Source organism: Xenopus tropicalis, chromosome 5 (genome assembly GCF_000004195.4).
Source record: "Xenopus tropicalis strain Nigerian chromosome 5, UCB_Xtro_10.0, whole genome shotgun sequence".
Taxonomy (NCBI): domain Eukaryota; kingdom Metazoa; phylum Chordata; class Amphibia; order Anura; family Pipidae; genus Xenopus; species Xenopus tropicalis.
In genome coordinates, this window is record NC_030681.2 from 46767741 (window position 1) to 46791280 (window position 23540).

The following is a 23540-nucleotide window of genomic DNA, read 5'->3' on the forward strand; positions in this document are numbered from 1 at the left end:
CGTCTGATTTGAAAAAAATGCATACTTTAAAGCATCAAGTACAACTGTGGGCATGGAAAGTTAGGTTTGAATAATGGGAAAGAATGCTGCATTAAGGGGATTTGCATCCAAAAGTTCACTTTGCTTATTACATGTAAATAATTCCTTATATCATTTCCCTCAAACTGACCATAGTTTATGTATGTCATAAGATTTAGATTGTATGCTCCACTGGGGCAGGGACTGAGGTGAGTGGCGTATAACCTCTGTAAAGTATATGCCATTGCTATATAAACAAAGGATTATACTGTGCAAATTGTGGCTTCTGGATATTACATTGTAGTCAAACACCACAAGGGAAAACATAGTGCTTTTGTTCCGGTCTAGAATAGTACCATTCATTACTTTCAGCTGCAATTGCAGGAACAAAGAACATGGAGACAGATTTAAAAAGATTAGGTGGGATTCGCATTAGAGGATTCTTTTGCTTTCACTGGGTCACTGGCCCTGGAGAGCTGGAGACAAGTTTTATTTCGTGATGATTAAGAATACAAACCTGATGATGTTGGATTTCAGCAACCGCCAAGATTTAACCCTTGTTAAAGTATGCTGGGATTTGCAGCCAAGCAAAATATGGTTAAGCAATAGTGTTACATCCACCTGTTGCAGCTGTTGTGGAAGAGTTTGTAGAATTTAAGGCTAGTAGTAGCAAGTACAGATCTTGCCTCACCGGTAGTGACGGCGAATCTGAATTGTGAAAGGGATGGAAAAATCTGCCGTGGAAAAATTCGCCATTTTTTTGACGTGTGTAACAATTTTTTTGACATGCATCATTTTACGCATTTCACTAATTTTTGACTGTTTCACAAATCTTTTCAAAGTTTTCACGAAAAGGCTCAAAATTAGTGAAAGGTGTAAAATGACTCGTGTCAAAAAAAATTGTTGCGTGCAGCAAAAAAAAAAAAAGCCAATTTTTCTATGGCAAATTTTTGCACCATTTCGTGAAACAATCCGCCAACGTTTTGTGTTTTTTTTCTCTATTCTTCCCTCATATCATTAAAGATTTGTGGGAAGAAGGCAAAATACAACCACAAATCCCAAAGCAATCACTTAGCTGCATGGCTCTGCATACAAAGGTGAAGAAGATACAATGAAAAGACAACACGCCAGACAACAAATGTAATTAACAAACACAAATACAAATTCCTTAGGGTATATTCACTTGGGAATTCTGAAACCACATGCGCTCCAACCCATTTATCGAAAACTATGGTGTTTTTAATCAGGAAATCAAATACCTTCATAAAAGGGAACAGGCAATGAAGTGAAAACTCCAGTCTGTGACACAGAAAACAGCTCAGAACCTACAGCTGCCAATACAAATTAAAGCTTATATCTAAGGCAGTGATCCCCAAGCAGTGGTTAGCCAGCAACATGTTGCTCACCAACCCCATGGCCTTCAAGTAGGTACTTATTTTTAAACTCCTGGCTTGGAGAGAATTTTTAGTTGCATAAAATTCAGGTGTACTGACAAACTGAACCTCCTGTAGGCTGTCAGTCCACATAGAGGCTACCAATAGTCAATAACAGACCATAATTGGCACCCCCAGCCCAGGAACTTTTTGCATGTTTGTGTTGCTCTTCAACATTTTTTTACAATTGAATGTGGTTCATGGGTATAAAAGGGGGTCCCTGATCTAAGGGGTTGGTATACTGGGAAAGTAACATATATTATTTTGCACCTTCTGTCATAATTTATTATCAAATGTGCATATTTAATAACAGGAAAAAATAAAGTTTCACTGTGTCCTCACAAGTAAAACCAAGTTTGTGTTCCTGATTCATACTATTATTGGCAAAAATGTTTTTGGGGCTAAACCATGCAAAGATCATTCCCTATAGACATTCCCTATAGGCAGTGGATTTCAGATCCTTTCAGGTTCAGTAACCTCTTTGGAACCAACATTTGGCTAGGATCTCCTTCAGCTCCTAACAACTCCTGCTCTCCCTACAGGCGACTTTGGAAAACCGAAGCGATGCGTAGGGTTTTCCACTGGCGATTCCTCTTGTTGCTGGTGGCATAACTGTGCATTTTGGAGCAGTTAGTTGCCCGTGGTAGCAGAGATCTATCACATTGTCCCATGGTACATTAGCCTTAAAGACTGTTAAAATCTTAAACATAGCTCGGGGCCCTCTGGATGCTCACTCCACTGCAAATCCACGGTGAAAATTGCATCTGGGGGGAAGGTGGGTGGCCTGGCTGCTTGGTCTGCACCCAGTGTTGGTAACATGAGAATTACTATGTGCATTAACTTTCACTGTATTTTTAAGGGCATGTGATACTAAGGGGCACATTTACTAATCCATGAACGTCCGAAAAGCATCCGAATGCGTTTTTTTCGTAATGATCGGTATTTTGCGATTTTTTCGTAAATTGTCGCGACTTTTTCATAGCCGTTACGACTTTTTCGTAAATTGTCGGGACTTTTTCGTAGCGTTACGACTTGCGTGAATTGTCGCGACTTTTTCGGAGCCGTTGCGCCGAGTATGAAAGTTTCGGATTCATTCAAGCTTCAGTATCTTGACTTTCCTTGGGCCAGGTTGGAGCTGCAGAGTGCCATTGAGTCCTATGGGAGACTTTCTTTGGGCAGGTTGGAGCTGCAGAGCGCCATTGAGTCCTATGGGAGACTTTCCTTGGGCCAGGTTGGAGCTGCAGAGTGCCATTGAGCCCTATGGGAGACTTTCCTTGGGCCGGGTTGGAGCTGCAGAGTGCCATTGAGCCCTATGGGAGACTTTCCTTGGGCCGGGTTGGAGCTGCAGAGTGCCATTGAGTCCTATGGGAGACTTTCCTTGGGCCAGGTTGGAGCTGCAGAGTGCCATTGAGCCCTATGGGAGACTTTCCTTGGGCCAGGTTGGAGCTGCAGAGTGCCATTGAGCCCTATGGGAGACTTTCCTTGGGCCAGGTTGGAGCTGCAGAGTGCCATTGAGCCCTATGGGAGACTTGCCTTGGGCCAGGTTGGAGCTGCAGAATGCCATTGAGCCCTATGGGAGACTTTCCTTGGGCCAGGTTGGAGCTGCAGAGTGCCATTGAGCCCTATGGGAGACTTTCCTTGGGCCAGGTTGGAGCTGCAGAGTGCCATTGAGCCCTATGGGAGACTTTCCTTGGGCCAGGTTGGAGCTGCAGAGTGCCATTGAGCCCTATGGGAGACTTTCCTTGGGCCGGGTTGGAGCTGCAGAGTGCCATTGAGCCCTATGGGAGACTTTCCTTGGGCCAGGTTGGAGCTGCAGAGTGCCATTGAGCCCTATGGGAGACTTTCCTTGGGCCGGGTTGGAGCTGCAGAGTGCCATTGAGCCCTATGGGAGACTTTCCTTGGGCCAGGTTGGAGCTGCAGAGTGCCATTGAGCCCTATGGGAGGCTTTCCTTGGGCCGGGTTGGAGCTGCAGAGTGCCATTGAGCCCTATGGGAGACTTTCCTTGGGCAGGTTGGAGCTGCAGAGTGCCATTGAGTCCTATGGGAGGCTTCCAAAATCATGCAAAGTCTGAAAGGTTTGCCCGCCGTTTATGAGCGCTCAATACGAAAAAGTCGCGACAATATACGAGCAAATCATGACGGCTAAGAAAAAGTCTCGACAATTCGCGCAAGTCGTAACGGCTACGAAAAAGTCGCGACAATTTACGAAAAAGTCATAACGGCGACGAAAAAATCGCAAAGAATACGAAAAAGTCGCAAAATGTTTGTTTCCAATTCGAATTTTTCCCATTCGGATTCGTGGATTAGTAAATGTGCCCCTAAGGATACACTAAAATAAGTAGGGTTGTACTTGTTGAAAAATATTTTAAGACTGTTTGGATGATATCTGGGCAACCTCATTTCTGTTTCAGGTTTAAAAATACCCTTGATGACAATTAGCAATTATATGGTATGGATAAATTCTCAATCTCAAACATATGTTTTATTCCAAAATATCTTTAATGCTACTCTAACTTGACATTTTCTGTGTGATTACAAATTTGAGAACAAAAGTGTACATGGCCCTCTTATGTTTAATGTGCTGTCAAAAAGAAGTTGTTGCAGAAATAGCTTTTTAAGATGTTGTTACAGTTTATCAGTTTATGGACAATGTGGCAATGCCTATAAATAGTCAAATTATGTAAAGTAACCTTATCTTGCAGTGGCTGCTCTCAGACCTTTATTTATGGTGTCCTTTTTTTACTAATATAGGTACAATTTTGTACAATAACAACACTTTCTTTATACTCAGTACAATCAGTAGTAGTAAGAAACACTCACATGGGACAGATTTATGGGGCATAAGTTCAATCTTTTTCCCATTTGCCAACAATTTCCTGTTTTTATTTAAAAAAAAAAATCATATTTGTAGATGTTTATGCACAATTACATTTTATTTTACAAATTTTACAACACAGAGAAAGAAAGAAAATATTCACTGCATCTTGTGCATAGTGTGGATACCATAGTAAGTCACTATGTAGTACCACCCCTTTGGTACAGACTGCAGCTTGTACCAGTAGTTCAATTTTTCCCCTCTTTTTACTGTGTGTTTTAAATATTATTTATGGTGTTTGCAATGTTTATACATATATACTCCATAAACACCATAAATCATTTTATTTATGGCAGAATTATTTTCTTTCATGCACATTGTTAAATCTATTCTGTCCACTATAGCCAACCCTTCTAATTAGAGAACTGTACACAGAACTTAGCGACAATAAGTGCCTGCCCAGTAGACCTTGCAGTTAGTTGTAAGTACATTAAATTACTTGCCCAAGGTATGTTATTTCATTATTTGTATATGTATTTGTTTTATTTATTCCACTATCTAATCCACAAAAAGTCAGTGGGTGACATCTAATGTGTTCCTGTCCAATCAACGTGACTAACAGACCCCACCCCCCTATATTATGCAGCCAATCAGTAGCATGCATAGCATCACAGTGTGTATCATATGCTTTATTCATTGTCTGGTCTTTCCATGAATTTGAGGTTAATATGGGTGTTTGGCAATAAAGTTTATGTGAAGAGGAAACAAGTATTAATAAATAAAGATATAGTATGTTGAAGCTTTTATGGATAGGAGGAGGGTGACTTTTTTGTTTGGGGAGGCTAAAGATGGGCCATACACAGACTGACCTAAAGCTAATGTGAGACTTAGTGAATTCGCTGCTTGAGTAAAAATGAAGGATTAAAAAGTATCCTTACATGCACTTAAAGTATTCATACATGCACTTATGTGAGGGGTTCTCCATCCATTTGTGTTTGTGATCAGTTAGCTTAAATGTGTTTAAATTAGTTTTATAGGAGGCAGTGGGCACTGACATCCCAGGCACGATATATATACAGTGGAATGCAGTCTATAGTTACAAAGCAAGCACATTATATGCAGTGGACATTATATGAGATTCAGTGGGTACTGATGGCAGATATTCAGGCCCTCGCACTATAACATTGGCACATTGATACACAACATTATTTTGTAGCTTGGAGGAACGAGAGAAGATTTTCTCTATGTTAAAGGTTCCAGAGCTGTTTATGTAACTATATACACATTTATTTATTATAGTATATGTAACATATCCCAAAGCAATTTAGAAAATAAAGTGATAATGTATAACAACATGTAAGTGACATCTGAATAAGGATAAGACTTATAAGCACAAAATGCATTTTAACATTAAGTACATTCATTATTATTATTAATAAACATATTGAGAAAATGTTAAATGTTTAGTATTTTTTGATATGTAAAAATTGTAATGCACTACGTTCTTTTACCAAGGGCAGGGTTGAGATCTTGTTAGTTAAGATCACAGCAAAGGATCATGGGATAGTCCTAGTGCCTTCTAATATATTGATGAGCAGCATGAATAACCTAATAGATTGGAACACATCCTTTGAAGTACAGCATGCTGAGATTGTTGGGAGCAATGCTAATGCTGAGATTTGAATGTATTGAGTTTGATCTCAGACATTGGCATGCCTGTAGTAATGGAGAGGAGTTGAAATGAAGCTACTGTAAGTATAGCCTGAATACATGGCAACTCACACAACAGGTTGATAAAGGTTAAAATGATTATTATTATTATAATTATTTATATAGCGCCATCAACTTACGCAGCGCTTTACAACATGGTATCTTTCATGGTCAACCTGCACATGACATTCCTCCAAATGCAGCACTTATTTTTAATGGAATTGCCAAGTGGAATTTATTGAGTAATTGCTTTTGCAAATAGACAACATCCACTTGTATTGTTATTACTATTTGCAATTGTAGTCAATTGTTACAGGTCAGGCTGAAAGCTAATGCTCCCAGAGAATGGTTATTTGGGCAATATAGTTCGTTTAATATTTATAGTTTCTATCTCTCACTCTATATAGCTAGTCAGAACTTAAAGGAGAACTAAACCCTAAAAATGAATATGGCTAGACATGCCATATTTTATATAATTAACTTGAACCAGCCTAAAGGTTCAACATCTCTTTAGTAGTAATAATCCAGTTCTTTAAAGTTGTCACAGGGGGTGACCATATTGAACCTACTGGACACTTCTGTTAGAAGTGTCTGTGACACTCACATGCTCAGTGCGATCTGAGCAGCTGTTGAGAAGCTGAGCTTAGGGATCGTCGGAAATTATCAAGCAAAGGAAATTATGTTTGTCTGTCATATAAGCTGATCCTAACGGGCTGATGATTAAGGTCTGATTCTAATTGCACTGGTTTCAGAGCTGCCATGCAGTAATCAGCCTTATACTGTGATATTTATATCCTATATATGCCGTATATTGTGAGTCAGTCCCTAAGCTCAGTAAGTGACAGCAGCACAGAGCATGTGCAGGGAATCAGCAGAAAAGAAGATGAGGAGCTACTGGGGCATCTTTGGGGGCACAGATCTTCCCTGGTAAAGGGCTGCGGTTGCCTTGGGCTTGTACAGAAGCTAAAACCTAATGTACAACATTTCTAACCTACTTCTTTAGTTAGGCTTTAGCTCTCCTTTAAAAAAATATTTTAGACCTTTAAAGGAGAACTAAAGCTTAACTAAAGAATAGGCTTGACGTGTTGTACATTATGTTTTGGGCTTCTGTACCAGCCCAAGGCAACCACAGCCCTCCAAAGATGGGCAGTAGCTCCCCATCTTCTTTTCTGCTGATTCACTGCACATGCTCTGTGCTGCTGTCACTTACTGAGCTTAGGGACCCACTCACAATATACTGTATATATAGAATATAAATATAACAGTATAAGGATGATTAGTTCATTAGATTCATTAGGATTCACATAACATGGCAGCTCTGATAGTTTGCAACAACCCCTAAGTTTAGCTTCTCCACAGCTGCTTGGAGCTCACTGAGCATGTGAAATGTTCTAACAGAATCCAAGATGAGGAGCTTCTGTGACAACTGTAAAGACCTATATCATCACTGCTACAGAGGTGCTGAGACTTTTGGCTAGTGCAGTCTGTTTAGTATATAAAATATGGCATTTTTAACCATATTCATTTTTTGGGTTTAGTTCTCCTTTAATAGTGTGCACCTGAAATAATGGATTTGTAAAACGTCAAGCTGGGATACTACTTATCTAAAAATAAATGTAATCTGCATAATGCTACAAAAACAGGAAACCACTAACTTGAAGCTCTTTCAGCTTGGACAAAAACAAAAACAAAAGTGCAACTTAGGTATTAACCGGAGAACATTAAACATGGAAAGACGTAGGCGACCGGCCAAATCCCTTCTAATGACATAAGCTAAATATTTTACATAAAGCAATTGTACTAAGATTGTATGCCTGCAGAATAGCGGTTACAATTCTCCTTTCTTAGGCTTGGTAAAAAAGCTCCTTGTACTATTTTATCCTTGGAACCTTTCTCCTGGCAGCAGTGTGTCAGAGTATTATAATTTGTACAATAAGATTTGTCAAAATGTTAAACTGTACCTTCAGGGCCATATTTATATAGCTTTGTAAAAAAAATGGCTTATTTATGGCGTATTTTATACATTATGTAATTCTGCCACTATTTTACACCACTTGTGGCATTGCATATGTCTTTTTTATAGGAAAAATGTAGTTTTCCAGCTGCGCCATGTTTGTAGCAGTGCTGTTAGAAGAGGGCTGGCATGGGTCCCCAATGCTGTACTCATCACTTTTAGCATGAGGTGCAGAGCACAGCCAGACCCAGGACTCTTGCACATCAGTATGGGGGTCTTCATAATTGCCCCCCCCATATGTCAGGCTTAAGGTGCTAATAACCATTATCAGTATTTCTGGGCCCACTGAAACCTTATCTCAACAACCCCTCCCCTTCTGTCAAGGTTCCCCATACCCAGTGCAAATGCATAGCACAGGGCCCCAAAAACCTGCTACTGAGGTCTGTAACCCCCCATCATGATCCAGTGCCACCCCTCCTGCGCACATACTTTCTGTGTACCTCCGGCCATGTAGTCATCCTCCCTGCAGATCCTGCACTGGGGCCCACCAGGATATATATATCATTTCTCTTTGATTTTACCATACAAAATGTTTGTTTTACCAAGTAATGTTGAACTGTGTACTGCTACTCCAACAGCCAAGGCCAAGGTTAAAGCTGATTCTGCACTAGCTCCAACTGCCCATATATCTTCAGGCTCCGTGTCAGCGAAGAGACACAAAGAAGATCGAAAGGGAGTGAAAATGGTGCCTGCAATCTCCGCTGTCCTGCGCTGCATTTTTATTTCAGTTGTTCAAATAGGGGCACTTTTCTATTAAATAGATTGTGGGAGAGGTGAGGGGGGCAATGGAGGTAGTTGAGTGGGGCTCTTCTACCCAGGGGGATTTAGTTCTCCTTTAAACATGACCTCCAAATGTGTTAACTGTCAAATGAAGAATCCCAGCAATGTCATTTGAAATATTACGTATCTATCCCAAATTATACTTTCTGAATAATCCAGACATATATTATAAAATGATTAGTGGCAAATTTGATTAAGAGGGCTAAACAACATGAATTTGTCTCAAAACCACCTCAACTACAACAATTTATTCAATTTTATTCATTCATCTTAGAAAATCTGTCTGGCATATCCTGTAAAATCATGTGGGATAACTACTGCTGCATCTACTAATAAGGAAAACTGAATAACCTGCTATCCAGCTATTTTTATTTTATGTAATGCTATCACAGGAATGTGGCAAAGTTATTTTTAATGTTTTAGCACTTCCCCTTATTCCTACCCGCCACTGCAACATGGATATATTTATACAGAACATTACAGTATCTAGGGCACTGGATACAGGCCTTATTAGTCTCACTGAATGGGGATCTATAGGTTAAGAATCCATGTTAATTAACCTATGGGTGCAAAAAGCAGACTATAACAGCATGTGGCCTGGCAATCCAAAAGGAAGACAATGCTTATGTATACCAGTCTTGTGGCTATACCCTTTCAAATACATTACAGAATTAAAATTTGTGGGGTATAGTTTTTATCTTTTTTAGTGATAAGCTTCCAATTTTGTCCCATTTTATTGAAAAATTAGTGAAGCTGTAAGAAAATTCCCGAAATGGTGAAAATTTGATAGACAAATTTAAGTTAAAGGAGAAGGAAAGGTAAAAACTAAGTAAGCTTTATCAGAAAGGTCTATGTAAATACCAAATATCAAAAGAAACACAGGATTTCTTGTTTCCTTTTTTTAAACATGCTCTAAGGGTATCTGACTTCCTCTCTTAGAAAAATCCTTCATTCCCAGGGCCAGAGTCTGCGCAGTTCTCTCCTCTCTCCCTTCTCCTGCTCCCCCCTCCAATAAGAATTTATAAAATTCACTTACCCTACCTTTAGGAATGTGTAATCTGAGCTATAAGGGCTAAGCTGCAAACAGGAAGCTATGAAGACCAAGCTAAAATGGCAGCTGCAATCAGAGAAAGCTTCTAGGGCTCTTTACTCAGGTATGATAAAGTTTTCTGCAGAATAAATATAGCATTCTAGGTGGCACTAATGTGGCAAATCTATTGGCAGTAAAATGGCAAAATGTCTTTCCTTCTCCTTTAATGGCTGTTTTATTGTAATTACATTTGAGACTATGGATGTTTATCGTAGCAACTTTTTCCACAGGGACCTTTTCTGTATAGAATACATTGGAGTCTGTGGTCATTTGTTTCACTGCAAATGTTTTCAGCAGTTTTACAAAAATATTTGCAAATAACAAAATGCAGAATTTTGCCCCTAATGTACACCTGGGAGTCACCCTAACAATTGTATCCCTAGCTCTTATACCTGGCTGCATAGAAATGGTAAGCCTTAATAAAGACATTTAAGTGCTAGCAATGAAAACAATACTTAACACTAGGGGGCCATTTACTAAACCCCGATTAAGTATTTATGAGATAAATTCCTATTTTGTCCGTGATAATTTCGTTAAAATTCCTCAACTATTCGTGGTTTTCTTTAACTTACACAAAAAAGTTGTACTTTTCGCGAAGACGATGAACGTTTCGGAATTCATTCAAGCTTTGGTATCGTGACTATCTTTTCTCAGGTTGGATCTGTTGAGTGCCATTGAGTCCTATGGAAGGCTTCCAAAATCATACATTGAAGGTTTCAAAGCCAGAAAGGCTTTTGTGCCGTTTATGAACTTTCGGATCCGAAAATTTTGTGACTTTCAGAAGGCAATTACAATATTTTCGTATGACCGCTAAAACCATTTTCGTGACATTTTAGAACATCAGAAATGATTGTGGTTAATTTTTTCCATATTGTGATTTTAAGCACCATAAATTCGGCCTTTAGTGAATGGGCCCCTAGGTATCATGCCCTGGTTAATAAATCTTAGGGACGTGAACCTCTGCAACTGCTTTGTCCACTTCACTGTTCACTGTACATCCCGTCACAGTGTGGGGGAAAAGTCTCCTGAAGCCTCGCAAAGGAATCCTTTCATGGCCGGCTGGCCAGAATCGAACAGCGCAGCTCTGCATTCCGAAGGGCAGGTAAGCAGAGCAGGGTTGTTTCTCACTGAGATTAGCCTCAACAATAAACAGATTAAACAACCCTGCTGTGCTTCCCTGCCCTTCAGAATGCAGAGGAGCGCTGTTTGTTTCTGGCTGGCCAGCCATGAAAGGATTCTAATTGAACTATTTTGCAAATATGCTCCTTTTTAGATTTACAAGCAGTACATGCAATATTGGTTTTTGCCTTTATATCCCCTTTAAGGGCCAAATCTATTCCACTGCGTCCAGCTCTGCTCTAGGATATAAGAGGGCTCATTTACAATACCCCGGGCACTGCGCAAATGACCTTTGGTCACTGCATGGGGCATTCTACAAACAGCCACAGGCCTCTGTGCTCTGTTTCAGAGAACAAGTACCTGCAGACTTGCACATTATCTTAAGACAGGACAAAGCGCAGCCATCAGGGGGTATATAAGTGCCCCCCTTTTAATGCTCTAGCCAGGACCCCCATCGGGGTGGGGGGGGGGCAGTTGTCCCAGACCCCATGGGTCTTCTTTCTCCTACACAGCTTTCACCACACTCATTTGTCAGTGAAGTTAGGTCCAAGTAAAGCCACACAGGGATTGGATGGACTGGAGGGGAAGTTCAAACTTCACCCATCCAATCCCTGTGCAGCTCTTCCAGGACTAAAACTTCTGTGACAAATTTGCAGTAGGAAAAGCTGAGTAGGGGAAAAACATGCCGGCACCAGAGCTCCTGCCCTCCCGCTCCCTTCCCAAGTCTGCAGCTCATTGACAGCAGGGGGGGGGCCTGGTTAATCCGAGTACTGCACTGCAGGGCCCCAAGTGATTAGAGAGTGGGAGTTGCAGAACATTATTTAAAGGGAAAGTAAAGTCTAAATCTAAGAACCCTTATGGTTCCAGGTTCTCCATTCTTCATTTTTATATTTATTGGTCTTATTTTATGTGCTACTGACAAGTTGTGATGCTTTCTTATTTGCCAATGCTACGACATTGCTTGTTACTAGCTGTAATGACAAAATGATGCTTAAAATAATGTAACAACACTACAACAGCCGATCTTTGCTAGCCTTGTCAATTTCATTATTTTTAATTTATTATTTGGAAAAACAATAAAACATTTTGAAAAAAAAGACAACTATTTCTAATATACATTTTTTATAATATATTTTTTAAAAAAAATAAAAATCTTTGCCTGCGATTTCCCCCTTCGCTCCACTAGCTCTGATACTGATCGCACAAATCCCTAGGCGGCTGCTGGCTGTACTACAGTGAATCGATCAGTGCTGCAGCGCATGGGGTTGTTTCAGCCTTTGCTTCTCACTAAAGCTAAACTTGGTCAGAAACAACCAGAATTTGGTTAGTGGTGATGGTTTCAGAGTAATTCAGCTAGCTTTTTGTGGTAATCAGAGCTAGTGGAGTGAAACGAGGAATTACAGGCAAGCAATTGAGTTTTTTATATAAATACAGTATGGATTTTTAATGTATATTAGAGATAGGTTTCTTTCTTTAATGGTGAACCTGGGACCATTAGGGCTCCTGGCCACCAATATGTGTTTTGGTTATGCACTAGGCTCCTGGGGGGGGAAGCTGATAATATTGTTGTTGTTGCAGGGCCCCATGATTTCTGATGGCAGCCCTGGCATTAGCACTGCACCTGGTGTCATAAATGACCCCTAAAGTTTTAATAGCAATATGTGAACAGATATTTCTTCATCATTTTCTCTTTTCATGTATGAATTATATGTTGTGATTATATGTATGATCATGTATGTTGTTTATGTTAGCATGGAAAGCAAAACATAGGGGCACATTTACAAAGGCACGAACGCTCCGAGCGTATTTTCACCGAATTTCTCGGGTGTCCGCACGACTTTTTCTTACGCTTGCACGAAAAAATCAGAAAGGTTTTACCACTGTTTACAATTGTTCAGTAGGAAAATTTCGTGACTTTCGGATCGCCAATACGATATTATCGTGACTAATACGATTTTTTCGTAAGCATTTTCGTGATATTTGCGATCTTCAGAAATTTTCTTTTCCCATCCGAATTTTTCCCAGTCGGGATTCGAACTCGTGATTTGATAAATCTGCCCCATAGAGTTTCCACAGTTCTTCCCCATCCTTAACTTTTCCATTTTTTAAAAAAAGAGAAATTTCCATCTCTAACCTGAGGGTCAGTGGGGCATAGATCAATGAGCTGACTGGAATGTAAAATCTATGGAGATCCCCTGAACTAAAAGGATTTAAAAACCCCTTTGGTATATTACAAATGGACCAGATCTTTCATAACGCACATGTACACACTTCATTTTGTTTAATGGAAACAATAGTTTTGCTGTGCCTGACAAATATTTTAAAGAAATCTTCTCCATCTTATTGTTCAGTAGCTGCATTTTTTCAAATCAATATCTGACCCTGAAAAGTGATCATCCAATAGTATTTCATTATAGTATTTTTCATCCAATAGTATTTCATTCCAATCCAATAATATCCAAATAATATTTCTACATACAATATAAAAAGAAGAGCTTTATAAATCCTCACTAATGCCACTTTCTTTCTTCACAGCACCTATTTTGCTTAAATTGCAAGTCCTACACAAAGACGTATTTTTCTCCGCTATGATATTTTGGAGAGCAAACATAAATCATTGATGAAGGAACAAAAATGGGATCCGCTACTTTCAAAAAGGCAGCTTCGCTGGATGAACTTCTATACACATGTATTGGAATATTTGGTATGTTTTTCATAATTTTTGGATTGGGTTATTTATCATAAATCAGGCTCAAGCATTTCTCACACACATCTTGTATAGTTGGTATCTATTGAAGAAAAAAATTTGAAAAATTGCCAGAATATTTTCCAAGTCTGTCTGGCGTCATTTCCGGTGTTCAGCGTGCAAGTGGTGTGTGCACCCTATTTAGGGTCGGACTGGGCTGGTGGGGCCCTGGGAAAAAACCCGGTGGGTCCCTGTGGCCCAGGCTGGAGGGGGCACCTTGGTGGGTGTGGAGCCCCTGGAGCAGCAGCCCTGGTGGGCTCTTCACCCCCCAGTCCAACCCTGGCCCTATTCTTTTGGTGTATGTGTGACACTTTGTTTCTTTTTCCCTTATTAAAATTTTGCTAAATTGGCCTCTCCATATTACTTTCTCATATTAAATTTTTTAAATTCTTTTTCGTATCAGGATGGGGCAGCAATTATATGAAAGTCAATGGCACAATTCCAAAAGGCTTTGGTCCATATGGGGTTCTTTTTATGTCTTATCATTTCTGATATGCGAATTTCCCTTGAGCCTAACCTAATGAAACCTTATAAATAACCTCAAGAAATGGATTTATTTTGAATTGTGGTCATCAATATCATATAGATTGTTCTTAAAAACATGGTTCTTAATATTCCAGCTGCCCTAAGAAACATCAATTACCTTATTAAGAATAGACATTGATTTATTCTAAATTGCAGGTATTAATATCTTAAAAAAAACATTCATATAATCAAAAAACATATTTTGAAATATTTCAGATATATGTTTAAGTGTTTACTATAGTCATATTTCAAAATCTTGTCAGCTTGTTTATTAATTATTTTTTTTTAATTATTTTTGGGAAGACAACCTAAGACTGAATTATTGATATATCAATCAGTATGGTTATGGTGAGGTAGGTTAATTATAAAAATTTTGCTATACACTCACAATGGCTGGTATACTTTCCCTAAGACAGCCATTAGTTTAGAGGCATATAGCTCAGCATGCATTAGTTGACATAATTGAACAAACAGGGTAATACTTTACAATTTTCAACATATTATGGGGCCCATTCATTAAAGCACGAAATTCGGATTGTTAAAAGCATGATTGGAAAAATTTTGTAGCAACCACGATAATTTCTGATGTGCGTAAATTGTGAGAAAATTCTAGTCGTGGTCGTACGAAAATATTGTGGTTGCGATCCGAAAGTTATGAAATTTTCGTATCCGAACGATCGAGAAAGAAACCTTTCCGACTTTTAAACTTCAGTGCATGATTTTGGAAGCCTTCCATAGGACTCAATGGCACTCTGAGGCTCCAACCTGGCTGAAATTCTGAAATATTCGTAGTCATTGCGAAAAATACGGCTTTTTTTGTGCAAATTAATGCAAAATGTGAAAAAGTTGCGTAATTTTAACAATATTTTCGTGGTCATTACGAAAAGTTCTAAACCACTGAAAATGTAAAATCAAATGGGGGGAGGGGGTCGACTGTACACCTAGGGGCCCATTCATTAAAGCACGATGACCGCGATTTTTTAATGAATGGGCCCCTAGGTGTACAGTTGACCCCCACCTCTGCCATTTGATTTCACATTTTCAGTGGAAATATCAAATCAGAGAAATACATTTTGCATTAGGGCTGCAAAAATGGTGTAAAAGAGGGAAAACTGAAAATCAGGGGATATAAAAAGAAGGTTTTGCTGTAAAAGCTTTAATGAGCAGTGTTTTGCAGCTCCATCTTAATTCTATAATCTTTTTATGCAAGTGTGTTTAAATCCGCTTGCAGATTTGTTATAATGCTATTGTTCTTCACTACACAACTTGCTGGGGATCTATAAATCAGTGATAATAATATGATACCTATTTTTTTTTTCAGATGAGAAAGGGAATGTTGACAGCAACCAGTTACCCCGCATTGTCTTGTTAATGCACCGATGGTATTTGCCTTCTACTGAACTTGCTGGAAAACTTCTTTCAATATATCCTTTGTGCAAGCATGTTCATTCTAACTAAATCAGCATTTTATTAAATATTGATAAAAGATACAGTACTTAAAGGTTTTATTTACTTTTTTATAAATTATCCCATCAATGAGGCAAATATATCAAAAGATAAAAAAGAGCTTAGCAGAGTTAAATTCCACTGCTCTATATTTACCTGTATGTAAGTTTGTTTTTGGGGGGGGGGTATATTATCTATGGCAGATATTAACTGACAAATGTTATTGGTTGAGGACCATGTTGGGCTTGTTGATGATGAGATTTCATTTAAAACATTATGATTCCTGTACCATACATATATGAGTTCTGCACTGCATGTTATGCTATTCCCTGGGCACCATAAATAATTACAATATTGGTTAAGGGAATATACAGGGACATGTCCATTATATCAGTGCAAGTTGGCAAACAGATTACCAGCAGGAAATGAAGCAAAAGAAAAGTTACCCAAAGTTCACAAAAAAACAGCTTTTTGCCACTAAGACAAAATAGTGGAAGGTAAAGATGGATGAAAAGTAAATGAAAGCTACTGATCTAATTACCTGTAGCAATCAGATAGTATGTAGCCTTTACTGGTCATCTGTTTCAAAACAAGCATCTTATTGGGCAAACCTTTTATTACATATGGGGGAAAGTTTGCAACATTTCTTTAACTCTGTTTATACCTATCGCAATGCCAGTGGAGAGCACTGCAATGAACATCGTTTGAAGACATGCTATTTCATAAGGTAATTTCTGTACATATATTATTAAATATGCATTATTTAACAATATTTATGTTTTAAGTAATTATCAGTAATTATTTATCATTATCACCAACTAAAGCCCTGACAGCAATGATTTTGATTCTTAGATTTAGAGTGCAGAGTGATTGTATCAATTCAATTCCCTGTGGAAAAATAATTCCCATATCTCTCAGTTCATCTTCTTTCTAAGGGGGGCCCAATTATGTAATTGGCACCTGTACATACAGAAGGTACCTTTGACCTGTGAGCTTAAGCACAACATTGATCTACCACTAGCCATTTAATAGAAAATATTTAATGGTGCTGGGTCCTATTTTTTAGTGCAAGTTAGCTGACAAGTAAACATAGTTAGTACCAGAAATCATCACAGATGTTAAATGAATAAGAACTACTTCCAGAATCAAAGATGCTCAATTATTTAATTTTTTTCTATACTGGGTCACCACAGGAAGTCAAAAAAAATGTATATAGAGGCTTTTTAGGTGGGGTAGGGTGTGGGATCATAGCCATTATAGGTCCACTAAGCAAGGTCGGACACCAAGTGGACCAAGTCCACAAGGAGTTGCCAAAGGGAATTCAACCAGTGTTTCTAGCATGAGATCCTACACAGTGCTGGGCCAAGCACGCTGGGTGCCCTAGGCAACACAAACTGCCGCCAAAAAGTTTGCTGCATCAAAAATTAGAAAATTTGCCAAGTAAGGTCATGGTAAAAAAGTCACAACTGGACCAAAAAGGTTGCGGTCGCATTAAAAAAGTTGTGCTCTTTTGGTGGGAGAGAAACAGGACAGATGGCTCATCACTAGTTCCTATATTAGGGTTGAATTGTTTAATCAACATGTCAGTCTAATTCTTTTACTTTTCTTACTGAAATTTGTTGCCTTGCTAATGACCATTTTAGATACTGGATTTTAGAGTTCCCTGCAGAATTCAATTTGGATTTGGGCTTGATTCGACTGATGGAAGAGTTCAGAGAGCTAGCATGCAAACTGGGAAATGAAGAACATATCAGTCTAATAGACATCTCTACCATGTGAGTCAATCGCATACTGTTTCTTTTTACTGACTTCTGCTTTTCCTATATATTACAGGTATGGGACCTGTTATCCAGAATGCTCAAAACCAGGGATATTCTGGATAAGGGATCTTCCTGTAATTTGGATCTCCATACTATAAAATAATTTTAACATGAAATAAACCCAATAAGACTGTTTTGCCTCTAATAAGTATTAGTTTAATTTTAGTTGGAATCAAGTATAGGGCACTGTTTTATTATTAAAAAGAAAGAGAAAATTATATTTAAAAATTAGATTTATTTGCTTAAAATGGAGTCTAAAGAAGATGGCCTCTGTAATTTGGAGCTTTCTGGATAACATGTTTCTGGATAAGGCATCCCATACTTGTATTAGATTTTATCATTCTGCAGTGATTCATATAAAAGTTTATTATTGAGTGATGTAAAGTGCACCACCAATCAATGTATGAAATGTAAAGTTAGGCACACATGCTGGTGGGGGCTATACCAGCCTTTATATGAAAAGAAGTGCGTGCAGTCAACTTGTCTGGTCCTCTGCATGTGCAGAAAGCTATAAATCCAGAACATTTAAAAAAGAAAATACTGAAAATAGTTACAACTTTTCTAACTTTCATCAGCAAATTCTTACAGATGCCAGTGTTTTTCGTTGCTTTAATGTGGTTTTAATAAGCGAATGTGGCGTTAATAAAGTGAAACCTACAGTGGCCTGTTGTGGGATCTTGCCAGCAGTGCATTTCACAAGATGTCCCGTCAGCACTTCTCTGTTTATTTTTAGAAAACCATTGATGAGTACAAGGTCAATTTAACTGCACGGATGTGTGCTTTGTACTTAGCAGTGCCGTTAAACTGGGGAACTGATTTCTTCTTGTTTGGTGACATTGCATGAATGTGTTTGTACAGTGGCAACCACTTAATCAGCTCATTTGATAAGTGCAACATGGGGAAGAGAGATGGAAAAACATCTCACTTAGTAAAACTATCTTTTTGCTCCCTTGTTTATCATATGTTCTATGAATAGGGCTTGTGCTGAAGATACTTTTTGCCTATTATTATGAAAAATCTATGGTTTTGTAATTTCTTGAGCTAAACATGGAAATAGAAGCGCTCCATGATTGGTCCTTGCAAGATAATCAGGTCTGGATTTAAAGATTTTGCACCCCTAGGCCCCACCGCTTGAACCTGCCCCCCACACTCGCACCCCTACCCCTGCCTTCCCTCCGCCACTCGCAATCCTCTCACCAACCTGCTGTTCGGCCTGATCACTTCCACTTGGGACTGGATGGGTGAGAGATTCAAACGGCTGTCATAACCTCCCACCTAGTTCCCAAGTGGAGATGTAGCCAGTGGGTGGCTTGCTTCCCCTCAACCTTTTCTGCCCAAGGCTCAGACCTTTGTGTAGTACAATTCACCAGTAATCTAATTATCTGCCTCACATGGAGTAGTGTCAGTCTCCCTGTTTAGTTCAAGAAACAAAAGAAAGCATAGATTTTTCATGATGATAAAACAATAGGCAAAAAGTATGTTCAGCACAAACCGTATTCACTGAACTCATATTGAACAAGGTAGTTTTCTGGCCCTTTAATTTATCATTGTTGTGACCAAGAGAATAAGAGGGTTCATTTACGACCACAAGCGTAGTGCAGTAAGTGCAATTTTGGATTCAGATGTTTTTTTACCCATAATGCAGGGTTTTTTTTCTGGCACAATGCAAACATAATTAAGGCCAAGAGACCCCTGGAGATACAACCACATTCAAGGTGGCTCTGGGGTTCCCCAGTGTCATTAGGCTTGCTTAGCGTAACAGTGTGGAAGTGTAAGGAGCATTTTTGGATGTAACTACTTTTAATGAATGGCGTTAATACACAGCCTTGCATCCCAATGGTAATTTATATACAGTGGTGTGAAAAACTATTTGCCCCCTTCCTGATTTCTTATTCTTTTGCATGTTTGTCACACAAAATGTTTCTGATCATCAAACACATTTAACTATTAGTCAAAGATAACACAAGTAAACACAAAATGCAGTTTTTAAATGAGGGTTTTTATTATTTAGGGAGAAAAAAAATCCAAACCTACATGGCCCTGTGTGAAAAAGTAATTGCCCCCTGAACCTAATAACTGGTTGGGCCACCCTTAGCAGCAATAACTGCAATCAAGCGTTTGCGATAACTTGCAACAAGTCTTTTACAGCGCTCTGGAGGAATTTTGGCCCACTCATCTTTGCAGAATTGTTGTAATTCAGCTTTATTTGAGGGTTTTCTAGCATGAACCGCCTTTTTAAGGTCATGCCACAACATCTCAATAGGATTCAGGTCAGGACTTTGACTAGGCCACTCCAAAGTCTTCATTTTGTTTTTCTTCAGCCATTCAGAGGTGGATTTGCTGGTGTGTTTTGGGTCATTGTCCTGCTGCAGCACCCAAGATCGATTCAGCTTGAGTTGACGAACAGATGGCCGGACATTCTCCTTCAGGATTTTTTGGTAGACAGTAGAATTCATGGTTCCATCTATCACAGCAAGCCTTCCAGGTCCTGAAGCAGCAAAACAACCCCAGACCATCACGCTACCACCACCATATTTTACTGTTGGTATGATGTTCTTTTTCTGAAATGCTGTGTTACTTTTACGCCAGATGTAACGGGACACGCACCTTCCAAAAAGTTCAACTTTTGTCTCGTCGGTCCACAAGGTATTTTCCCAAAAGTCTTGGCAATCATTGAGATGTTTTTTTAGCAAAATTGAGATGAGCCTTAATGTTCTTTTTGCTTAAAAGTGGTTTGCGCCTTGGAAATCTGCCATGCAGGCCGTTTTTGCCCAGTCTCTTTCTTATGGTGGAGTCGTGAACACTGACCTTAACTGAGGCAAGTGAGGCCTGCAGTTCTTTAGATGTTGTCCTGGGGTCTTTTGTGGCCTCTTGGATGAGTTGTCTCTGCGCTCTTGGGGTAATTTTGGTCGGCCGGCCACTCCTGGGAAGGTTCACCACTGTTCCATGTTTTTGCCATTTGTGGATAATGGCTCTCACTGTGGTTCGCTGAAGTCCCAAAGCTTTAGAAATGGCTTTATAACCTTTACCAGACTGATAGATCTCAATTACTTTTGTTCTCATTTGTTCCTGAATTTCTTTGGATCTTGGCATGATGTCTAGCTTTTGAGGTGCTTTTGGTCTACTTCTCTGTGTCAGGTAGCTCCTACTTAAGTGATTTCTTGATTGAAACAGGTGTGGCAGTAATCAGGCCTGGGGGTGACTACACAAAATGGAACTCAAGTGTGATAAACCACAGTTACGTTATTGTTTAACAAGGGGGGCAATCACTTTTTCACACAGGGCCATGTAGATTTGGAGTTTTTTTTCTCCCTTAATAACGTAAACCTTCATTTAAAAACTGCATTTTGTGTTCAATTATGTTATCTTTGACTAATAGTTAAATGTGTTTGATGAGCAGAAACATTTTGTGTGACAAACATGCAAAAGAATAAGAAATCAGGAAGGGGGCAAATAGTTTTTCACACCACTGTATAAGCCATTACCGACTATACCTGCGCAATTATATTTTGCATTAGCAATAAACAATTTTTTCATTCTTCTTTCTGCTGTTTACATCTATTGCTTCAAGATCCATGACAAGGGTAGGAACTGTTTAAAGAAACAAATGCACATTTATAAATTACTAGACAAGTCCAGCAAGATGTGGTGCCAGTGAATGCTGTCTCCTTTGTTACAGCCCATCATATGACTGGATGAGAAGAGTCACACAGAGGAAAAAAACATCAAAGAAGGGAAAGGTTTGTCTTCTGTTTGACCATCTGGAGCCCATTGAGTTGGCAGAGCACCTAACATTTCTAGAATATAAGGCCTTTAGAAGGATATCTGTAAGTAAATGTGTGTTCTTCTGGAAAAAAAAATGATGATCTGCTTTTATTGTATGAACATGATACATGAACATGATATTTAAATTACTTAACCAACCATTCTATTTGTTAAACATAAGATAATATAATCTCACATAATGCCCAGTGCTTCAATGTATAATCTAAGACTAAACTCCTGTGTGTCCATCTGTTTTTTGCTTAACTGCTTTTCCCAAGAACCAGCTGATGTCTGAAGTACACATTCTCTACTATTGCTTTAGTTTTAAAGCAAGGGAGTGCTATATCCCTTTAATTGAAAGTAAACTATAAGAGAGTGGCATTATTTAAAGGAAAAGTTAATACACTGTTAGCTGCCAATATGTTAGGCACCCCCAATGTATAATATAGCTAACTTTTACAAAAGTGCTCATATGCTTGCACACAAACAATGCAAAGGAGTCTTGCAAAATACTACAAGCATGGTGTAGTGCTTAGTGAGTAAACCCCAGATGTGGTGCACTTTTTAACTGAACAAGCCCACCAGTCTTCATTTGTACTCACTAAGCACTGTGCTGCCATTTGTAGTATTTACCAAGGCTCCCTTGCACATTTTTTGGCTTTGCATTCTCGCATGCGCCAATGTAAAATTTTCTGTTTTCCCAAAGTGCGCTCCAAGTCTAAATGACTGTAAAGAGCCTTGGGAAATTCAACAAAGATGGAGACATGGTGATTCTCAGCCCTGTGTGGCATCAGCCTTATCATATATTTTCTTTTTTGCTAAACAAAACGTAGTCATTGTATTATAACCCCTATCTAGGTATTTATTTATTTATTATAGAAGGTGCAAGTATCACTCTCCCACACACAGAATACAGCTGTTTATTCACTGTTAGCATGGAAAAAACTGACTTGCAATGCACAACACCTTTTGATAAATAGTGAGAAAGGTGTCAGGTTCTATATTTGTCCTCAAACGTGATAGACTGATGTTGCTTTTTCAGCCTTCTTTACAATGTTACAGTTTTACTATATTAACCAGTTTACAGATTACCAAAGCTACGTCATCCATGGGTGCCTAGAGGACAATCCAACCTTGGAAAGATCGATCGCTTTATTTAATGGGATCTCTAAATGGGTGCAACTTATGGTACTCAGCAAACAAAGCCCACAGCAAAGAGCACAAGTTATAACCAAATATATTTATATTGCACAGGTAAACAATAATCTTTCCCCAAGAAGCTCCTATTTTCTGTTCCAAGTATATTTCTAATATAACTATATCTGTTACAAATTAACCAAAGCACTTCTTGATTTAGTCACTTAAATGGCTGACTGCTACTGCTTAAGAAGTTAAACTTATGGCTAATTTACATTATTTTATATTATACTATGTTGAGTCCAGAAATATGGATATGAGTGAAAAATATGGATATTAAGCATTTAATGCCACTACTTGAATTCAGGGTAGCATAGTGGCTCAGTGGGGAGAACTTCTACCTTTCAACGTGTAAGGAGGTGAAATATAAATTATTTCAAGTGTTAGTTTGTCCCCGAGGTAGCACCAACCCATAAGGTTGACCTGTAGGAGGGGATTCATCTTCAGGAGCCTATAAAGAGGCGCCTCAGCTAGGCATCTACAAGGAGGCAGACAATACTGAGACCAGACCAAGTGGAATATAGAGAGGAGATTTTGATCAGCTCACTTTAGTAGTGAAAGATAAATAGGAGAGCTAGCAAGGACAGCCTGTGTCCAAACGAGGAGTGAGTTTTTGGGGAAGAGGCCCCAAGTCAGTGTGCGTCAGTTAGGGAATTGGAGTGAGTGGACAGGTTAGTGAGAACCTGATAAGCAGTTGTGAGATAGCTGAGAGAAGCTCATACACTGTATATGAACATGACAGAGGGGTGAGGGAGAGTTGTGTACAGAGGAGATTCCCCACAACTATTAACAACACTCTGCCAGTGCCTCTGCATATGAAAGGGGTATTGGAGGCTTGTACTGAGAGACAGAGAGAAAGAACATTTAGGGGGCCCATTCATGAAAGCACACATTTTTTTCAGAAAAAATTGAATTTTTTCTAATTTATAGAACTTTTAGTAATGACCACAATAATATTGTTAAAATTACACAACTTTTTAGTGGTTTTCGTTAACTTCCCCAAAAAAGTCGTATTTTTCGCAAAGACTACGGCCATTTTGAAATTCATTCAAGCTTTGGTATC

The 23540-nt window shown here is 38.9% G+C and overlaps 1 protein-coding gene across 2 annotated transcripts in view; it reads left to right on the plus strand.

Annotated features, from left to right (window-relative positions):
- Nucleotides 1-23540, plus strand: part of rasgrp3 (RAS guanyl releasing protein 3) — a 51646-nt gene that overhangs the window by 1953 nt on the left and 26153 nt on the right. For both annotated transcript variants that reach the window (XM_031902401.1, XM_012963796.2), the window contains exons 2-7: nt 13514-13682; nt 15571-15673; nt 16360-16422; nt 17339-17470; nt 21195-21342; nt 22361-22534. In XM_031902401.1, the coding sequence (XP_031758261.1) occupies nt 13613-13682; nt 15571-15673; nt 16360-16422; nt 17339-17470; nt 21195-21342; nt 22361-22534 (690 nt within the window). In that variant the 5' untranslated portion in view covers nt 13514-13612. The remainder of the gene's footprint in view (nt 1-13513; nt 13683-15570; nt 15674-16359; nt 16423-17338; nt 17471-21194; nt 21343-22360; nt 22535-23540) is intronic.